The sequence below is a fragment of the Sturnira hondurensis genome, unplaced genomic scaffold (assembly GCF_014824575.4).
Source record: "Sturnira hondurensis isolate 20B ecotype Veracruz unplaced genomic scaffold, ASM1482457v3 Scaffold0007406, whole genome shotgun sequence".
NCBI classification, from domain to species: Eukaryota; Metazoa; Chordata; class Mammalia; order Chiroptera; family Phyllostomidae; genus Sturnira; species Sturnira hondurensis.
The window spans coordinates 2,479,390-2,496,799 of record NW_028080037.1 but is presented as its reverse complement, the minus strand read 5'-3'; the positions used below and the strand labels follow the sequence as shown (position 1 = coordinate 2,496,799).

Below are 17,410 nucleotides of genomic sequence, written 5' to 3'. Positions count from 1 at the left end.
TCTGGAAGCTTCCGGACTGCCTAAGCAGCTGTGGAGAACAGGCCACCCCAGCACCCACCTGCAGAAGAGGGCCGGTCCTCCCACACGCGGCTGGTGAGCGGGGTCCGGCGGCTGCAGTCGCCTTCCGAGTGCACCGAGGACACGGAGGATGGCCGGTCCCCCGACGCCAGGCCTGGGGCCGGGGACTTGGCCTTTCGGCTGCCAGGTCTGCCAGAGACTTTGGCCTTCCCACCACCACCTGGGGAAGACACATGGGAGGCCATGTTTGATGGTTGGGGCAGTGCACACACCGAGGAGTTGGGGGGCTGGTGGTGGCTTGGCCAGACCAGCAGGAGCCTGGGCCTTGGAGGGAGTTTCTCCTAGGGGATGGGCTGATCGTCTATGAAGCCCTTGGGCTGCCCTGTGGCCCCCTCCCCACCCAGCGGCCGGCTGAGACCCTGTACACGACCCCTGCCCCGGGACTGCGCAGAACCCAGCTGGCAGCAGGCTCTGAGCAGAGACGCCAGGAGCCCTGAGGCTGGGCCTGGGCTTCCATCAAGTTCAGAGACTTTGAGGCCACAGGGTCCAGGTCGGACAAACAGGCCTGAGCACCCCGTCCGGCCCTCGCTCTGACACACAGACTATGAGTGACTAGAAGCCTGTGACCAGGCACAGGGAACAGGCCCAGACACCGGTCTCCTCTCACCAGCCTGAGGGCCAGCAGTGGACATGCACGGTGGCCCCACAGGCCTCTCACCCGAGGGCCCAGGGTCCCCCCAACCCACCCAGAGTGGGTGGGTCCTCACTGCGGCCTGATGCCCCCCACGGAGACACGCAGACAGGCCAGGACAGGGCCCCGTGTCGGGCAGGGAGGAAGGCAGGCAGGGCTCGGGCGGCAGGGTGAGTGTTTCTACAAAAGCAGCAGCGTCCTCAGGCACGGTGGCCGAGGGGGCCGGGCGGGGCAGCATGGACACGCGGGGGTGCCCGCCCGGCGAGGGGGTTAGCCAACTCCAGAACCACGTCAAACACGCACAAAAATAGTCAGAAGCTCCAAAGCTGGAGGGGGGTCGGTGAGAGGAACTCGAGGCAGAGGGTTAATGACACTGGGGGGCGCGCGGGGTGGGGGGGCGGGGGCCCAGGCGGCGGAGCCTGCAGACCTGGCGAGGTGAGGGCGAGTCCGCTCCGTCCGTCAGCAGCGGTTACGGGCAGAGCAGCGGGCAGGCCGGCACTGGCATTCAGAGCGTTAAAAGCATTGGCGCCCAGCGGGGGCTCCTCCCACTGATCATATTTACCCATGAGCGCCTTTCTAATAATGGCCTCCAGCCCCATGTTGGTGCTGGCATGCTCCTGTGCCGCCTGGCTTCGGCAGGTCATGAGGCCTGGGAGAGACACACACACACGGGGCCGAGGGACAGCGGAGAGGGCAGCGGGGGCGGGGTGGGGAGAGAGGGAAGAGAGAATACACAGTGAGCACATTTCGGCAAAGCAACACGTCGTTCATCCCTACCCCTCAGCCTGCCTGCCTGCCTGCCTGCCTGCCGCGGGGGGGTGCCAGGGGCAGGGCCCGGGGAAGCCCAGGGCGTTCCCGGGGGGTGAGAGGGTGGGGGGAGGGCGGGGGGGCTGGGGAGGCTAGGCGACACCTCCAGCCTCCTTTCTACCCTGCCCTCTGGGAAATCAGAGACCCCTTCTGCCCCTAGTCCCAGCTGGGGCTACTTCTGTTTTTAAAATTCCGAGTGGCCTTAAAAAGAGGGGAGCAGAGGGCTGCCCTGTTGGGGGAAGGGGCTGCTGGGAAACGAGGCCAAGCCGCCCATGCTCGGCACTGGGTGTGGTGGAGCGGGGTGGCCGGGGGTTGGAGAAGAGACTCTGGGGAGGAAGTGGCCAGACGCTCCCCCCGCTGCTCCGCCCACGAGGCCTGGCACCCTCAGCCCCCTGTCTGCGCCCCTCGCCCCCAAACTGGGCCTCACGCCCCCCACCCCGGAGCCAGGAGGAGAGAGAGGTGCAGAGACGGATGGCGAGGTGGGTCGAAGCCATGCGGTTACGGTGCGTGCGGGGGACAGGGCAGAGCGAGAGACAACCCCGTGACCTCCCGCCACCCGGTCACAGTTGTCGGGTCCACGAACGGGTCCCAGACCGACCCTTCCAGAAGCCCTCTGTGAAGTCACACCAAGTGGCCCTCCTTTTCCAAGGACCCGCTTTCCTGACCCTTTTTGTCTTGTGACTCGCGTTCTGGGGACTTTTGCAAACCCTGGGGAGCATGTCACTTTTTTGGTGGAAGCACATGTTGCTGGTGGAGCCCCGAGCCCACTCCGCCGGCCACTGGGTGGCGCCATCATGAACTGTGAGCCCTCTGCCCCGGGGAGAACCCTGCACGGACCCGCTTGGGCACCATGCACGCCCCTCTGACCCCCACCCGTCTGCCAGTGAGACCGGGGGCTGTGGGTGCCCCAGGGCAGCTGTCAGCGCCCTGTCTCCGTGGCAACGACTGGCAACTTCGGTTTCTCTTCCTTTTGCACTCTTTCCAGCCTTTCGGCTGTGTTCCGGCCACATTCATCAGCACTTCCCCCCAAAAATGCTATGTCCCCAAGAAAAAGCAAAATTCCCAGCAGAGGTGAGGGCTGACAAAAAATGTGTTTACAATCCTACACACTAAGAAAACCCAGGGCAAGTGGGATAGTGACCTGAGGGACCCGGGACGCGATGGTGTCCCATTAGATCCGGGTCTCGGCGAGCACAAGCATCCCTGAGCCCCCTCCCAAGGCCTCGGCCCACGCCCTGGCAGGATGCTCGCCCGTCTCCAGCCGCGGGCATCAGGTCTGATGCTGGGCCTGAGTAGCAGAGCCCAGAATCTGGGGAAAGTCTTTCTTGGGGACCGAACAGCTCTAAAAACAAAGGTCAATGGTGACTCACACGCACACGTTTTAGCATAAACCTCACTGCGCCCTCAGCATGAATTTCCAGAGACGCATGCACCTGTGTGTCTAGCTGCCCACGTCAAGATCTGGAACATTCCAAAACACTCATTTCTAACCACTGTGCTGTTTTGGACACATTGGCTGAGGCTGGAGGAGCCCCCGGCACCTCTTGGTAGACAGATGCGACCCCCGCTGGGACCCCAGTTGGAGGCCCTGGTAAATCCCTGGCTGTCCTTGGCCCACCCCCGTCCCAGGGATGACACGGTGGTCCTCAGCACGTGATCCCTGCTCCCTCTGGCCTCAGCCTCCCACAGAAGGACCAGAGCACAGAGGCAATGGGGCGGCAAATGCCCCGGCGTCTCTGCCACACAGCGGGCGCAGGCCCCCCACCGGACTGGACAGCACCCGAGTCCTTCCCCGCAGGGACACACAGAGGGGCCCCTACTGGAGGGCCCCCTGCCCAAGACCAAAATATCACAGACGGCTTAAGTTTTAACTTAAATACGGTGTGAAGCGTGGCCCCAGCTCCGTAACAGCTGTGTCACCTCTGCCACACGCCACCAGGAATTCCCACCGGAAGCTGACGCTCTAACTATAAACAACGGCCGCGTGGTGGTCCCCGTGTGACGCCGAGCACCCTGAACACGGGCCCACTCCCCATCCACAAGCCCCAACACCCACGGAGGCGAGCAGGTGGGCCGGGCAGGTTCCTCGGTAGCTGCGCGAGCGTTCACTACAGTGCCAGACGCACCCGGGGCTTTGGTAGACACCCCTCACCCAGTCTCGCTGCCCCCTGCAGGTTTGGTTCAGGCCAGAGGAGGAGACACACTGGAACTAAGACAGGTCCCCCAGGGTCCTTCCAGCTTGACCTCCACAGGGCACAGCCGTGCTGGGGACAGGGTTGGGGAGGGGGCCATGTGGCGGGGGCCAGACACCAACCTGTTCCGGTGATGGCGGGCATGTTGAAGATTTCCGTCCCAGGCTGGCCGATACCTGGGGGGGACAACACAAGATGGGTGAGCCCTGCAGCGGGCAAGTCCTAGGGAATGACCCCCACTCTGTCACCTGTCTGGTCCAGGTCCAGCAGGGAGCTGGTTGGGTGCAGATGAGTTCCCACTGGGGCAGGGCCCTGGGCTGTCTTTCTAACCAGCACTCGGGCTGCCAGCCTGCTGGCCTGGCATTGCCACTGACCCTCTCAGGGTTTCTGGTCCAGTGCCCAGAGGACAAATGCCCCCACAGTGCCGCCCCCACTAAGGCTCCCTGTCCTTTGTCCCCCTGAGCTCAGCTCTGTGCCAGGAGCCATGCCCGGCAGTGGGGCTGGGCTGGGGTGTGCTGCCTTAACCGGAAACGTGGGCGATGTCACAGATGGGATGTGGACCACGAACAGGGGACATGTGGGGCCCTGCAGGGGTCTGACCCCAGACCTGCCTCTGCACCCACTCGGAAAGCCCCTGTGTGCGGGCGGGCGGGCTGTTCTGGCCCCACACAGTGGGCCGCCAAGCGCCTTCGGACAGCACCGGACCATGGGGTGGAGGGCCCTGGGGGGCCCACGGGTCCACCTGGCCCTGGACAGCCCCACCCGACTGGCCAGCTCCCAGCCCCATGGAGGCCCTTACTGTATTCAGGCTCGTTGCGGTTGTGGGTGCTCAGCTTCTTGTTGATCTCCTGTTTCTTGGACTTGACCATGGCCGAGTTGCTCTCAGTCAGCTTGCTGAAGAAAGCCGGTGGCTGGCTGGTGTTGCCTGGAGACTTGGAGCCCATCCTGCAGCAAGGACCAGACACCCAGGTCAGCTCTCCTGCTGCTGAGCTGGCACACCTTTGACGACGGGGTGCTCACTACCCGAGCTGCCTCAGAAACCTGAAACTGAGCTTCCCCCACTCCCCAGGTTGGGGGTTGCTGCATCCTACCCCTGAGGGAACCCCATCTCCTCCAGTCATCCCTGCAGCTCACTCGTCCCTGGGCTTGGGGGATCTCTGCAGAGACCTAGCTGCCCAGGTGGGCCACACCTGTCTACCTGCAGCAGCCCTCCCTGCCACACACACCTGCGAAGGGCCCTGGGCACCGGTGGGCTCGGAGCAAGGCCTTCCTGAAGCCCAGCCAGCCTGCCTTTTCCTCCATCTCCAGCACACTCTGAACCCCAAATGGGTCCAGCACATTCAGCTCCTTTCTCAGAGTCCCCCCATGTGCCACCCCTGGGACCCAGCCTGAGCTAAGAGACACCAGCCCGGGACATGGGAAGCTGTCGCTAAGGTCCCCCAGGCTGGTGACATTCACTGAGCAGGTCTGAGGAGCTCCAGTTGTGCACTGGAGCCTTCGTCAGCCCCCGAGGCCCCGGGGGCAAGGGGCCGAGCCCTGAGCAACCCCAGGGGGAGGGGCACTGAGGCACCTGGGCTCCACCGGCTCCCCGTCCCGGTACGGCAGTGGGTACATGGCGCCGCGGGGGTGCCCGGGCTCTGCCCCACTCTCTGGTGGGGACACGGGTTCGACGCCGTCCTCACCGCCACCCAGGGACGACGTCTTGCTAGGCTCTGGAGACCTGGGCGGAGGAAGGGCCCCAGCTGTGGTCAGAGGTCAGCACACCCCCGACTCTCCTCCAAGCCTGCCTCACTCCAAACCAGGCCTTGGCGCACCCTCCCTGGAGGGTGGGAGGGCAGGTTTTTGGGGATGGGGCCACCTGCGGTCTCCGCTGTGTCTCCTTTTTTAGACACTTTAGAAACGTAAGGCCACCCTTTGCTCGGGGACGGCACGAGCAGGCTGTGGGCTGGAGCTGGCCCATGGACGACCGTCTGGAGATCCCTGCTGCCCCTGCCCGCCCCCCGACAGAGAGCCCACTGTCCCCCCAGACATCCTGCGGTCTCCCCGCCCCCGGGCCTCATTTAGCCCCCACCCGGAATGGCTCCTTCCCCAGAGCTGGGGACCATCCTTCATCTCGCCAACTCCCATGTTCCTCAGGGGCCTGTGAGTGTGTCGGTGTGAGCGTGTGCACACTGGGAGGCTGCTCTCAAATCACCAGGCTCTGGTTCAAATCCCAGCTCTGCCACTTACTGGCTGTGCCTCTCTGGGCCAGTGAGGCCCAAGCTCCCTCCTCTGTGAAATGGGGGCGGGGCTGCCGACACTCCCTGGGGCTGCGCCGGGAAGCCTGGGTATCCGGGTACCATGGGCCAGGAGCTTAGCTCCATGCCTGGGACCCTTGGGTGCCGGCTGTGACCTATCAGCCGTGACCCTGAGCACATCTCCCTCCCCCCAGACTCCTTTCTCGTCTGCACACCAACACTAAGAGGCAGACACCGGGCAGAGGTGTCTGACTGGCAAGTGCCACCCATGGCCTCTGCTCACCTCTTGCCCCCTTCGCTGTGGGGGGAGCCACGGGCAGGGGCGCCATGGTCCGGGGGTGGGAGGTAGAGGTCACTGGGGGGCCGGCGGAGATCCAGGACCGGGCAGCTGGCTCCCGGGAAGGAGTACAGGGGGGCGGGGAGGGGCGTGCTGAGCTGCTGCGGGTGGTGCCTCGTGTAGTCCTGCGTGATGACCTCCTGTTGGGGGGGGGGGGGGCAGGGGCGAAGTCAGCAAGCAGACAGCAAGGCCACCAGGACCTTGCAAGGGCAGGGGCTGCACTGCACAGAGGAAGGAGCCCAGGTCAGGCCCAGCAGCCCCGTAAGATGGGTAAGATGCGGAGCTCGGGCTCACACCATGGCTTCCGCTGGAGGAGGCGTGGCTACAGTGTATGATGCTATGACATGGGGACCCCCAGGCTGTATCGCTGAGACTCAGGTCACCCACCAGACTGAGGGGCTGTGTGTGGCTGCCCCCTGGCCCCCAACCCCCGTTGGAGTCTGGTCCCACCCCAGATGCAAAGGTGAGGAGGAAACGTTGCGGGGGGAGGCGGGTAGTTACACTGATATGCTGAGCCAGGGTGACCACCCGCTGGTGACCTTTGACCCCTGGGGTGGCCTGGAGCAGCGGGCTGGAGGAAGGCTGGCTCTCGGGCAGCGGCCGAAGGTGCGGGAGGTGCATGGCCTCCCCAATGAGCTTCGAGGAGCCTGCGGGCCAAGCAGAGCTGGTCAGGGGGTGGGGTGGGCAAGGCATGTGCCCAGGGCCTCTGCCTCTGGGCACCTCGGTCTCCCAGTCTGTGTGGCAGGGTGACAACGCCCCCCATCTTGTAGGGCTGTGGTCAGCGGGCCTTTGCGGGGGCAAAGTCGTGGGTCAGGGGCTACCTGGCTGCTTGTGCCGCAGGTCCCCCTCCAGGTGACCCTTGTCAAGCTCTTCAAGGTGCTTGGGGAGCCCCTTGTCGTGGGCGAGACTGGGTGAGCTCACGGGGCTGATGGGCTCCACCCCATCAGGGCTGTAGCTGCTGCCATGGTAACCTGCAACAAGGCAAGGCCAGGGGTCAGGCCGGGCCGGACTGGAGGCCGACTGCCCCTCCTGGCCCCTCTTCCCTGCCCTCCCACGCAGGCTGGTCCCCAGGCCGCAGCTGGACACGTAGACGAATGGCGAGGGGGGTGAGCTAGAGGAGCAGAGGCTGCTGGCCAGCCAGGGCTGGGTGCACTGAGGGAGGAGGGAGAGAGGACAGCAGAGAAAGGCAGAGGAAGACACAATGAGAGTGAGAGACACAGGCCGACAGGGTGGGGCCTGGGGAGACAGAGAGAGAAATGCCTCTGCCACGGGACACTGAGAGGCGGAGGCTGGAAGTGGTGCGTCTCTGGGGAAGCACATGTGGGCGCTGTGAAGGGCTGGGGGGAGCCACAGAGGTGGGGGTGTTGCAGGGAGTGACACTCAAGGCCCAGGGGCCCCACAGCTGGCAGAGAGGAGGCCCGGGCTGGGACTAAAGGTGAGTGGCAGGCTGCGGAGGACTCCCTTCTCCCCAGACACAGGCTGGTGTGCCGGGGCATCCCCAGGGCTCCCTCACAGCCTCAGCAGGTCACAGGGGTCAGGGTCAGGCCCCCAGCGCCTCCTGGCAGGTGGGCTGCCCCTTCCCGCTGTCCTCGGGGGACCTCCAAAGCTAACTCCTCCATCCACACGGAGCAGCAGGCCGAGCCCGGGCCCCCCCAGGTAGCCCACTCCCGGCTCCCAGACAAAGGCGCAGAGGGCGATGGAGGCGCAGGAGTCAAAGTCACAGATCCGTTCATTTAAGGAAAAAAAGCAAAAAACAAAAAAAAAACCACGATAAAACAATGTGCAAATGATGGGGTGCCCCCACATCAGAGGAGGGGCAGCAGCCCGCGGGCCCAGCGTGCAACTGACAAAGAGCAGCCTAAAAACCAAATACTGAAACCAACGAAAAGGGGGCGGGGAACAAAAAGCAGAGATCGGAAAATATCTTTAGGCCACAGACGGGGCGGGCGGCGGCGGGCCGGAGTCTTACCATCGCGAGTGGAGTCGGCGGCCAGCGAACCTCCTTCTCGCGGCCCTTTATCGGGAGCAATTTGACGCATGATTATCGCGTCTATGAAGGTGGCCGCTGTCAGGATGGTCTTACCCAGTGAGCGAAGCTCCAGTTCCTGGATGGGAAAGGGTTTACTTTGAGTCTTTTCCCGGTGCAGCTCCGCGGCCGAGGAGGGCGGCGCCGGCGGGTCCGGGCTGGCGTGGTGGGGTGCGAGGCTCTTCGCCGGGGCGCGGGTGATGGCCGAGTGGCTGGAGACGGGGGGCGCCAGGGCCCGGGGCTCAGAGCCCTTGCCCGGGGAGGAGGCGGCGGGCTCCAGCCCCGCACGGGTGGGGGGCTTGGAGAGGAAGGCGTGGCCGGCGTCCCCCCGGGGCCTCTCTGGCCGGCTGAGCCTCTGGGTCTCCTTGGGCAGCACGACCGGCTCCATGAGGGTGGGGTAGACCCCGTCCAGGGCGCTGCCCAAAGGGCAGTGGGTGGCAGGCGGGAATGTGGCGGCTGGGCGGACGGGCGAGGAGGTGGAGGTGGATCTGGAGAAGGAGAGCGGGGTTCAGGCGGCTGCGGGGGCCACAGCTGGGGCCCGAGCCACTCCTTCTCCTACCCCTGGGGGGCGCACTCCCTCCCGGAAGAGGCCCCGCCCGGGGGCGCTGCTTCCAGAAAACACCGCCCCCTGACGCTGGCCAGCACCGCCCCGAGGGCGTGGCCTTCCCCACCCCGCCGGTCCCATCACTCATTCCGTCATTCATTCCTACCAGCATTCCGAAAGTTTTCCTTGCGCACCTACTACATGTTAGGGACACAGAGATGAACCGAACAGACAAAAAAGCACCTCATATTCTAGTTGAGATAGACTATGGACACATCAGCAGGCAAATTAAACCACCACTGGAGTGTGGCAACCACCGAAAGGTAGGGAGGGGGCGTCCAGGGGCTACTTAGGCCGCAGCTTCGGGGAAATGGTGCTGTCCCTCTTCGGGATGAAAATCGTGAGGGTAGGGTCTGATTCAGAGCGGCCGGTGGGGGGAGCCCCCATATGAATGCAAACTTAACTTCAGCTGTGCCTCGACAGGTCTCCCCCAGGCCTCCTTCCCCGGTTCAAGCTGCTCTGCCCCCAGTCCTTGGGACGTCTGTCACCAGAGGGGACTTGGACCCCTTGTGAGAGGAATGGGTGCTGGGGGAACTCTCCTGTCTTAAAGAAACCCCTGGACATTGTCCAGGCAAGAGGGAGCCCACCTCACCCTCGCAGGGCCCGGCTGAATCAGGGGCAGGCTGTCACCTCTGCTCGAAGGCCCCACTGTTTCCTGCTCTCTGCACTCCCTCCCGGGGCCAACAGCCGCCCACCTACTCCTCCACCCACACAGACCACCACCCACCCACGTCCTCGGCCACCCATCCACCCGCCGCCGAAGCCCCATCCATTCACCTGCTCACCAGTCCCACCCACACGTTTACCCACTCACAGTCTCCACTCACCCACCCACCCCTCTTCTCCTGTGCTCACCTCTGCGTCCATCCGGCCGTCTGCCAGCCTCCTACCCCCGTGCCACCCCGCATCTGCCTACCTGCTTCCCCACCCATCTCCACGCTCGTCTGTCTCCAACCCACCAGTCCACCCGGGTACCCGCCGCCTACATCCGCCCGCCCGCCCGTCCCCACCCCGTGCCAACCTGGCCCACCTCAGGACCGTGGGCGTGCCGGGCTCCGCGGGGCTGAGGCCCTTCATGCCCGTGTTGTGCAGCACGCTGGGCCTCTGCTGGATGGCGTCCTGGGTCCGGGGCGAGATGGGCGAGTGCTGGAGGGAGTGGGAGGCGGGGCGGCTGCTGCTGCTGCTGCCGCCGCTGCTCTGCTCGGTACCTGGCGGTGAGGGGTGGTGATGTCAGAGGAGCCCCCGCCCCCCACCCCCCCGCATCCTGCAGGGACTCCGTCAGTCAGAGGGGCTGGGACGGGTGTGTGGGGGGTGTCTGTTGCCTACCGGGTCTCCAGATGGGCGCATGCTCCACCGTTGCGGTGGTCGTGAGGACAGGCTTCTCCCGCTCACGGTCCCGCTCCCGCTCACGGTCCCGCTCGGACGAGGATGCGGAGGTGGGTTTTGCCAAGTGAGTGGGGCCCCCTAGAAACCACAAGGGCCACGACTTAGCTCGGGGTCCAGGAAGGGCCGGGCCTTCCATGGGGGCAGTGGGGGCGTAGGGAGGGCAAGGGCCGTGCCCCGACTCAGGGCGGGGGAAGGTGTCACCTGGGGAGAGCGGGGAGCTGCTGAGCCGGCTGCTGAAGTGCTGGGGTGCGGTGGGGAGGTAGGCCAGGCGGTCCATGGCGGTGGCTGGCGTGCCTGGGGTCGGGGGCACCAGCACGGGCAGGTGTGGCACTTGGGACAGGTCGATGATGCCTGTGGGTGGCAATGGGGCAGGGTTGCAGCCGCAGGGAGTGAGGGGCTGCTGCTGGCCGGACCACCCCGCTGGCAGAGCCCCCACACCCTCCCCTGAACACACACCCTGAGCTGAGCGTTCCCCCTCCCCAGGTCCCAGCGCTAAGCGGTGGGTCCCCTTTTCTGAGCGCCAGGCCCTCCTGGCCCCACCTCCTCGAGGCTCCTGGGCCTGAGAACTGAGCAGTGGCCGTGCCCTGTTTGCTTCGGCCTCGATTCTCTATGTTCAGTCCCCACCTGGTGGGACCAGTTTCCCCACTCTAACTGGCACTTGGGCATCCCGGGAGCTTGTCCGGAGGGCGACTTCAAGGGAACCAGAGGTCGCCAGGGGCTCACATTCTGATCTTGTTTTGTATAAACTCCCAGGGCCTCACATGTAAGAATGCACACCGCCCACACGCCCCCGTGTGTGTGTGTGTGTGTGTGTGCGTGTGTATCCAGGGCGCACACGGATCTTGGCCGCTGCCTGTGCCTGTGTGCCCTTGGGGCGGCCACGCCACCCAGCCCCCCCGGGGGAGGACCCCTCCCGCATGCCCAGAGCGCCTGGCGCCACCCACCGCGCGGGCCGGCAGCGTAGCTGAGCGCCAGCGAGGGCTCCCGGGGGGACAGGCCCCGCAGCATGTCGGCGCGCTGGGCCATGGCGCTGGCTGCGTTGTGGTGCATCTGCTGCGAGGTGATGTAGTCGTTGATGATTGTCTGGCGGTTCTCCAGGGCCGCCGTGTCCGGGTAGCCGCGGACCAGGTACGGCGGGTACAGGTGAGGGTAGGTGGGGTTGGGGGCCAGGTGCCGGGGCAGGTAATAGGCGGCGGCTGCTGGGAGAGGGGGCAGCGTCACAAGCGGCCGGCCCACCTGTCCGCGAGCCCCGGACAGTGTCTAGCGGCGTCTCCCGGAACGCCCAGGCCAGAATCGCAGCCTCTAAGTGGGAGACACCCCTGAAACACGGGGGGGCCCTTGTCGACGGGGCTCGTCGGTTGCATTGAGGCTCTCCCAAACACAGGGCCTCTGAAATGCCGAAGGGACACACCCTTTGCCAAGAGGTTCAGGGCGTGTCCTTCTGGGCAACGCCACACTCGAGCCCCCCGAGAAACGGCCTTTTCAAAGGCCCCCAGCAGGAGAAAACCACAGAGAGATGCAGCCCAGCACGTCCCCCAGGTGCCTCTGAGAAATTCCAGCCAATCAGTTCACCTGGCTGCCCCGCTGGGTCTCCCCAGCTCTGGGCTTCGGTTTCCCCAAATAGCAGAGCCTAGCTGATAATGGAGGAACCCTGGGGCGACCCTGAGGAAGCCCCCAACCCCCATGCCTTGGGGTCCTGTGGGCCCGGGAGGGTCACCTGCATCCAGAGGGATCCCGCGGGGGATGGAGGTGGGGTCGAAGGCTAGTGGGATGTGGCCGCGGTACAGGTCCACGCCGCTCACGCCCCGGAGAAGGTGCTCGTAGGGCGAGATGGGGTGGGGGTGGTGCTCAGGCACAGCACTGTGCGGGGACTTGGCTATCTCGCGGGGCGTCGATGTCAGCTTGCGATCCTGGGACGCCTTGCTGGACGAGAGGCTGCCTGTGGAAGGGGGGGCAGGGCTGGCACCGACCTCCAAGGGCGGGGCCCAGCGGCAGGGCCAGGGCCACGCCAGGGCCACGCCAGGGCCACGAAGGCTGGGCAGCTGCTGGGGGGAGTGGGTCTCTGGGGTCCCAGGACCAGGTGTCTCCATTCAACTGCTCATTTGCCTCTTGGTTTTTGTTATTTTTTAAAATCATTTACTCATTTGCTTCTGGGTTTTTGGTGTTTTGTTTTTTTTTTTTACTTCTTACAAAATTCACTTGTCCCTTTGTTTTTAATTCACTTATTCATTCATTCAATCAAAAAATACTTCTGGAGCCCCAGTGCCAAGCACTGTTCTGAGAGCTGGGGCTTCGCAGGGGACACGGCAGACAGACAGAGACAGGTCAGAGAAGAACCTCGGAGCGAGCAAAGGTCTGAAGAAACAGAACACGCAAGTGGATGTGACTGCGACGGGGGGAGGGGTGTTTGGTCCGAAGAACCCTCCTTGGGGATGTGACTTTGGGGCAGAGACCTGATGGATGACAAGCCAGTTAGGGAAAGGTCTAGAAAGTGGGGGGCACTCCAAGCAGAGGGTATAGCACGTGCCAAGTCCCTGGGAGTAGAAGGAGCTGAGTGGGCTCAGGGACAGAGAGGAAGCCCCTCGGGCTGGGCCTGGGACGGAGGGAGGGGCCTGGCTCAGTGTGGGGGAGGGGCGTCGGCTCCCCAAGGCCGTGGTGGAAACAGGAAGGAGGGGAGTCAGGGTGCGGAGAGCCAGGTGGGAAAGGGTGCTGGTCTGGGCGGGAGTGGGGAGACGGTCCTGAGCAGGATTCCGAGGCAGAATGCACGGGTCTGGTGGATGGCGTGGAAGCGGCCCCGGGACGCCCCCTCACGCCCCGTCTCTGAGCTAGACCTGCCAGCGAGGCAGGGCCTCACCCCTAACCTGCCCCCCGCCTCTCAACCCACGCTCTGCACCCGCACCCTGTGCCCGGTGCACCCACACTCCTCACCCCACACCCACGCCCCAGCCCTGCACCCACGCCCCACGCACCCTCCTGAAGGCGCGGGGTGGGCTCCCGCGTGGTCACCGGTGAGCCGCGGGGCAGGTGGCTGCTGAAGGGTGCCCCATGGTCCTCGTAGGTCAGGGGGCTCTGCCGAGGCTTGCCCAGCTCCGGCACGATGACCGGGGCGCCCCGGGTGATGGAGCCCCCCGAGCCACCGGCCGCCCCCGGCCGGCTCTTCAGGCTCTCCTCGTAGCAGGCGCGCTCCAGCGCCCGCGCGTCCGCCATCACGTCCAGCGGGTGCAGGGGCGGGAAGGTGCGGCCAGGGCTGCCGATGATGGAGCGCACGTCGTGCTTCTTGGAGCCGGCAGAGGGCGCGCCGCCGTCGTACTTGAGTGGGGTGCCCTGCGGGGGCGACGGGGCGTGAGCACCAGCCGCGGAACTCTCTGGGCCTGGGCTGCTCAGCCACAGAATGGGGAGCCACGCCCCACACCGGAGGGTAACGCTGAGCCCCAGAGGAGCCCGCCCTGCCCTGGCCAATGCCCCCGCCGGGACCACCTGGGGGCGGGGCTGCAGAAGGCACAGAGAGGTCAGGGGTCACCCTTCCCTGAGCGAGCGGGGTTTGCGGGGGAGAGGGTCGACACCTCACCAGGGCAAAAACCCCTTCCTCCCGTCCGTCTGGGGCCCTCTGCGCACCCACTGCTGAGCCAGGAGTTTCAGCGGCCTGTTCCTGCTCCACCACCCGGGACTTCGGGCAGGGAGGGCAGGGCCGAAGTTCACATTTGCAAACGGCCCAGAAGGGCAGCTGAAGGCACGGGGGTCAGGCCCCAGCCCCGCCTCCTGGGGGAGGCCCTGGCCTGTCTGGACAGGCTGGGGAAGCCCCGGGGGCAGAGGGCCCTGTGTCCTCACAAGTGACACAGTGCGGTGTTCACCCAGAGCTGTTCAAATTACTTTCCTAAGAAGGGAAAATGCCCTCCTTGTAAAGAGAACATTCTGGAGTCAGACTGGCGCCCCTGCTGGCTGCAGGATGGACTCTTGCCAAAGGCCACACAGCGTCCAGAGGCTAAGACCCACTCTGTCCCCTGCCTCCCCCCAGAGGCCCTGCCTTCTTCGTCACGGCAGACACCTGTGACCACAGGAAGGGGCCGTGACCTGTAGTGGGCCCCACCGACTAGCTCCCCACAGTTGGAGCAAAGATGGTGCGGATTTGGGGGCAGCTGGATTTGAGGGTCACCACAGCCATGTACTTGCTGCTGTGTGACCCTGAACAGGCCACCTGACCTCCCTGAACTTGTGAGGGCGGTAAGAGGGTCCCTCGGAGCGCAGGTGGGGGGGGCTGAACAAGCCAGGAGGCTGTGTGCACAGCAGCCCCCAGGGCTCCTCTGGGCCCAAAGCCCATCCCTGGAGACTGGGGTTCCAGGGCAGGACCCTCAAGGCTGTAAAGGCACCAATGAGGTCACTCTGTAAGCCCTCAGCCTGGAACCCAGAAGACACGGCCTATGCCCAGCAAGTAGCAGCTGTGTGACCTTGGGGCTCGGTTTCCCCGTTTGCAGAGGCCAGGCCAGGGCCCGCAGCCACCCGGGCCCAGTCTAGCGGCGCCGTGCCAGTACCTGCGTGATGGAGCCCTCCTTGAGCGGCCGCGGGGCCAGAGGCAGCTCCGGCGTGCGACGCAGCTCCTCCCGCGGGATCTCGTGGATGGAGCGGCCGGCCTCCTTCACCGTCGCCACCAGGCCCTCGTGGGTCGACTTCAGCTTCAGGGGACCCAGGGCCTCCAAGGGCCGGGCCTTGTAGGCCTCAGCCAGGTCCCTCGGGGGCGGTGGGGGCGGCGGCGTGCCCTCCAGCTTCAGCAGCTTGGCCTCCCGACGCAGGTAGTCCTCCTGGGCCTCCACGTAGGACCGTGGGATCCCTGCCGGCAGGAGAGGGCACTGGCCTCACCCCTGTTCTAGGACGCCCCCCCCCCGCCCACACACACAGAGGGGCTCTGACTGCTCTGAGCCCCAATGTCCCCACCAGGCAGGGACCTCGCCGAGACGATGCTGATAAAAGGCCCAAGCCGAGGCTCTTGGTGGCTAGCTTGCCACGAGCCTGGTCATCTGACCTCTAACCCTCCCACCGACTGTGTCTCCTCTGCGCTGCTCCGCCGGGTAAGGGACCAGCAGCACTCGGTCAGCGCCAGTCAGAGTAGGGGCCGGATAGGGTGGCATTTCGCTCTTTCTATCTTAGAGTAAGGGATGTCTCGATTCCGCAGGTGTGCTGCACGCCTGCCCAGGCACCTGTCCCCAGTGGGAGCTCCCTCCACCCCGAGGTGTCCCTGCCCACTCCCCACACTGCCGTGACCGTGACCCGCTGTAGCTGCCAGGGATGCTGGCGAGGGCGGTGCGGTACCTTGTGTGATGGAGCCTCGGATGTGATGCTGCTGCTCTTTGAGGTGGTGGGGGCTGTGTCGCTCGGGCGGGATGGCGCGGCCCATGAGACCTGCAGGCAGCAGGCGAGAGCGTCGTGATGGGGCTCCCACGCCAGCCTCAGGCAGACCCCCTCCCAGCAGTGGGTCCCTGCGGCCACTCACAGCCGTCCCCATGATGATGGGGCCAGTGGCACAGAACCCAGCGAGCAGGCGTCCCACCTCCTGGGCCCAGCAAGGACCTCAGTTTTCCCACCTGTGAAATTGGGCTGGCCATCCCATGCCCTCCCTCCAGGGGGCGCCGAGAGACACATCCTCTCCGCCATGGGGACCCAGCCCTTGGCTGCCTGGCGTCCGGCGTGGGCTGGAGCAGCAAGCTGGGCGGCACGCCCACCTTCGATGCTGGCCGCTGTGATGGCCCGGCCGACGCGGCCCTCCATCATGTCGTAGGTGCGCTTGGGCGCAGCCGTCTCGTGGGGGGGCCCCGAGCTGCTCCTGCCGTCCTCCTTGGAGCACTGGGACACAGACAGGCCACCTGGAAGACAGGCCGGGCGCAGGGTGAGGGCTGGCCAGCGGGTGGTCAGGTGCACAAGCCCAGAACCAGAAAGGAGCGAGGCTGGGAACACACGTGTGCAGACACACACGTGCACTACAAGTCCACGTGGGAAGGTGTGCATCCAGGGGAGGAAGAGGGCTGTGCCCAGCCAGGGTGAGGCCAGGGGGACCAGGACCTGTGGCCGGGCTCACTGCCCCTGGACAGGCTGGGTGTCACTCTCAGGCTGGGGGCTTGGCCCGGCTCCAGCACTCAGAGACCACAGGCTCAGCCTGGTCCCCTTCCAGGGCCCTCGAAGCACTGGCTACTGCATGAGGCTGCAAACGGCAGGGGGCAGGGCACACAGCAGACAGATGGAGTCGCTGTTATAATCCTAGGAGATCTCAGAGGCTCAGAGAGGTCAGCAGTCTGGTGGGCAGGCGCACCCTTGGGCAGGGCGACCACCAGTGGCCGGTGACCGGACAGGCAGGCACACTCGCCCTCCAGGCCACCGTCCACCCCCTCCTACTGCCTGACCCGCAGCTGCCCTCGGCCACCAGGCCCAGAAAGCCCACGGGAAATTAAAAGCCCATTTTGCAGATGATGAATCTAACCACCGAGGCTCAGGAGCTGGTCAGGAGCCCGAGGAGAGACTCCACCCAGGGCGCTCTGGCCCCAGCACCTTGACCGCTGGGCCTTCCATCATCCCTGGGCACCCAGCCAGGTACCAAGGCTGCACCCCCCCCCAACACTGTCCCCAGCAACTGACAGCAGAGTGGCACGTGCCTAAGCCACATGGTGCTGCCTCTACTCTCTAGGGCCAAGGAGGGGGCAGCCAGGCACCGGCGGAGGCGGATGGCGAGGAAAAGGCAGCTGCCCACCAGAGCTGCAATTGAGGGCTATGCCGCTCCCAGCGGCAGAGAGGGCGCCCATTAGCAGCTTTTATCTCCACACCCCCGGGCGCCCGCCCGGCTGCCGGGAAGTTCTCGTCCACCTCCACACCCTTAACTCCTTCCCTGCAGGGTCCCCTTGGATGTGGGACCGAGAATCAGAGAGGGGGCCTGGAGCAGGGCCCTGGAGTGCAAGGACAGGTAGGGGGGGTTGATCTGGACATCCCCACTTTGGCCACCCATGTGGGGTCAACCAGAGCACGCTGCAGGGGCTGGGCTAGAGGCCCAGCCTCAGTTTCCCCTCTGTGCTTCTGGCAAGCCTGGCTGCAAGGTTGTTTTCTCAGCTGTGAGGAACTGGGTGGGGTACGGG

General features: G+C 65.3%; 1 protein-coding gene across 17 annotated transcripts in view; it reads right to left on the bottom strand.

Annotated features, from left to right (window-relative positions):
• The window catches only part of NCOR2 (nuclear receptor corepressor 2), a 160,410-nt gene that overhangs the window by 1,627 nt on the left and 141,373 nt on the right, over positions 1-17,410 (bottom strand). For 7 of the 17 annotated variants that reach the window (XM_037051885.1, XM_037051889.1, XM_037051894.1 and 4 more), the window contains 18 exons: positions 16,013-16,153; positions 15,603-15,692; positions 14,828-15,123; positions 13,268-13,622; positions 12,016-12,237; positions 11,243-11,497; positions 10,500-10,649; positions 10,239-10,376; positions 9,934-10,120; positions 8,366-8,796; positions 7,104-7,253; positions 6,784-6,929; positions 6,229-6,422; positions 5,279-5,428; positions 4,508-4,653; positions 3,831-3,884; positions 1,137-1,358; positions 59-238 (listed from right to left, as the gene is read on the bottom strand). In XM_037051885.1, coding sequence (XP_036907780.1) covers positions 59-238; positions 1,137-1,358; positions 3,831-3,884; positions 4,508-4,653; positions 5,279-5,428; positions 6,229-6,422; positions 6,784-6,929; positions 7,104-7,253; positions 8,366-8,796; positions 9,934-10,120; positions 10,239-10,376; positions 10,500-10,649; positions 11,243-11,497; positions 12,016-12,237; positions 13,268-13,622; positions 14,828-15,123; positions 15,603-15,692; positions 16,013-16,153 — 3,507 coding nt within the window. Of the gene's footprint in view, positions 1-58; positions 239-1,136; positions 1,359-3,830; positions 3,885-4,507; positions 4,654-5,278; positions 5,429-6,228; positions 6,423-6,783; positions 6,930-7,103; positions 7,254-8,251; positions 8,797-9,933; positions 10,121-10,238; positions 10,377-10,499; positions 10,650-11,242; positions 11,498-12,015; positions 12,238-13,267; positions 13,623-14,827; positions 15,124-15,602; positions 15,693-16,012; positions 16,154-17,410 lie in introns of all 17 variants that reach the window. The other 10 variants (XM_037051897.1, XM_037051901.1, XM_037051900.1 and 7 more) reach the window with 6 other exon arrangements.